General features: G+C 40.8%; 1 protein-coding gene across 1 annotated transcript; it reads right to left on the minus strand.

The window, feature by feature from the left end:
• Positions 1-499: 499 nt before the first annotated feature.
• On the minus strand, positions 500-1947 carry LOC120204968 (protein DMR6-LIKE OXYGENASE 2-like). Its single transcript, XM_039204945.1, has 3 exons — positions 1407-1947; positions 972-1299; positions 500-876 (listed from the first exon to the last, which is right to left on the minus strand). Exons 1-3 carry the CDS (start codon positions 1868-1870, stop codon positions 556-558), a joined length of 1113 nt encoding a protein of 370 aa, XP_039060876.1. The 5' UTR covers positions 1871-1947; the 3' UTR covers positions 500-555.
• Between the last annotated feature and the right edge of the window lie 219 nt (positions 1948-2166).

Here is a 2166-nt window from a genome sequence, read left to right on the forward strand (position 1 = left end):
TTATCACCAGATTTCGTATCAGGGCTGTCAAATAAGACTCATTTTAGTAGCAAGCGAAATGATTTACAAGGACTTAGAAATGTGTGGAACAGTTGGACTGTCGAGACCAAACAACATTTCCAATAGTTGTATGGTGACATCACCTGCCTATTGTATGTGAAGGTGGATGAACCGCTCTTCATGCTATGGCTCGCTTCTGGAATCCAGGATATTATTGTTTCATTTTCAATCAACATGACATGTTTCTCACTGTAGAAGAATGCATGACTTACTCAATATCAAAGAAGTTCGAGCGGCCCGAATATACTGCAAGCCTTCTAAGGCTTCGTCATTTAGAGACAAATTAATGAAGGCCTTTGGAGTAGGTGAGAAGTGGGTGAGTTATCGCATCAAGCAGAAAGGAGAAAGAGAAAGCATTCTTTGGATTAACATTAAAGAAATCGTTGAAACACACATAGACGAGAGGAAGAGAATTGAAGTTTTTGCTCTAGCACACGTACTAACTAAACCATATGACTGAGAAATATACTTATAATTTTACATGTAATTAAATAGCTAAGATACTGCATCTTGTCTATGCCACAGATACCACCTTTCTAAGCTGTTGGCTAACTCGGATTCCGAAAACCTGAATTGGTAGATTTGGATGTTCTCGACATCAAGCTTCTTGAGATTACTTCCTTTCCTTGTTACAAGAAACTTTCCCCAGTTGTAAGGCCTGTATTTGGGTGGATTTTCTTCACTTGTCAGTTCTTCAAACGGCTTAACCATGGTGTAATGAGCCGGGTGGAAGAAGAAGGGAATCGAAAATCTTTCTTTTTCAGAATTCACAATCACCCTATGCTCCACACTCTCATATCTTTCATTGCTCCAAACCTATTTATACGCAAAATTATTCCATCAGTTTTCTATGGATTTGTTTATGGATCGAGCTTCCGTAGGCATTCATTATTTTAGTTGATTCGAGTTACCTGAATAACATCACCAACATTAACGATAAATGCATTCGGAGTAGGATTAACTAGGATCCACTCCCCGTCTGATTTCCTCTTCACTTCCAATCCTCCGACATCATCTTGAGCGAGGATGGTTAAGGCACCGGAATCCTTGTGCCGGCCAAGGCCAAGAGCCAGTTCCGGAGCAGGGCAAGGTGGATAGTGGTTAAGCCTACCGTAGGTGGTTTGGTCCTTGAAGAAGCCATTAAAAGAATCTTGCGGCAAGCCTAAGCTCAAGGCAATAAGTTCCATCAACTTGAAACATAATTTTTCCATTTCCCCTGCGAATTCTTCGCACGCCTCTCTGTCAAACAATTATAAGTCACGAGATGTATTATGTATAAAATATGTATTCGAATCAGGTGCTAAAGTTAAGTGGTGTCTGGTATAGTTTACCCTGATAATAGTTACCTTAGTTGAGGAGGAAATTCAGGCCATTGATTATGCCACTCAGCTACTTGTTTGTCAGCAGGGCGTGTTGAGGCTGGAACTATGGTTGGACTATGCACTGAAAAATCAAAAACCTCTCTCCAATCTCTAACGTTCTTGGTATGCTCGGAGTCATAATACCCTAAAATCTTCGCTTCATCTTTCCTGATCTTCACCTTCTCCTCCAAAGGCTGGTTAAAAAATACCCTGGCTGCCTTCTCAAGCCTCTCACGTTTCTCCAATGGCACCCCGTGGTTTATTACTTGGAAGAAACCCCATCTCTCACAAGCTTCACCTATGTCGGAAACCAGAGTAGTGTCCGAAACCGCGTCACCTGAGTTCAACACCGAATTAAGATCGATCAATGGTATTTCTTCAGCTTCGATGGTGGCGAGTTTTGGCCTGTGTTCGAGGTCTTGGATGAAAGCTGGATCAACTTCGCCCATTGTATTTTCTTTTGTTTTGTAATAAAAGAGTAGTTGAAAATGGTAAGTGGAGTGCTAAGAAGGTTGGTTTATATTGGTTTTAAAGTAGATTGAACGTGGACTGCTTTTGAGGGAAATTAAGGGGATAGCTAGGGAAAGGAAATATGGACAAAATCCTAATAATTTAACTTTCGAGCGAGGCCCGTGAGTGGCAGTGGCGTTTGTGCTTGCGTAAGCCTTGATAGTATAATTGAATACGAAATGTGAATAAAAAGTTATCAACAAGAGAACAAAATTCGATTACGAAACCGGAAATA

This window comes from Hibiscus syriacus, unplaced genomic scaffold, assembly GCF_006381635.1.
Source record: "Hibiscus syriacus cultivar Baekdansim isolate YM2019G1 unplaced genomic scaffold, ASM638163v2 tig00011761_pilon, whole genome shotgun sequence".
Taxonomy (NCBI): Eukaryota; Viridiplantae; Streptophyta; class Magnoliopsida; order Malvales; family Malvaceae; genus Hibiscus; species Hibiscus syriacus.

Coding starts and splice junctions, on each gene's coding strand:
- LOC120204968 (XM_039204945.1), bottom strand. CDS start 1,870: ATGGGCGAAGTTGATCCAGCTTTCATCCAAGACCTCGAACACAGGCCA. Junction 1,300..1,406: donor GAATTTCCTCCTCAACTAAG/GTAACTATTATC, acceptor ATTGTTTGACAG/AGAGGCGTGCGAAGAATTCG. Junction 877..971: donor ATGTTGGTGATGTTATTCAG/GTAACTCGAATC, acceptor GCGTATAAATAG/GTTTGGAGCAATGAAAGATA.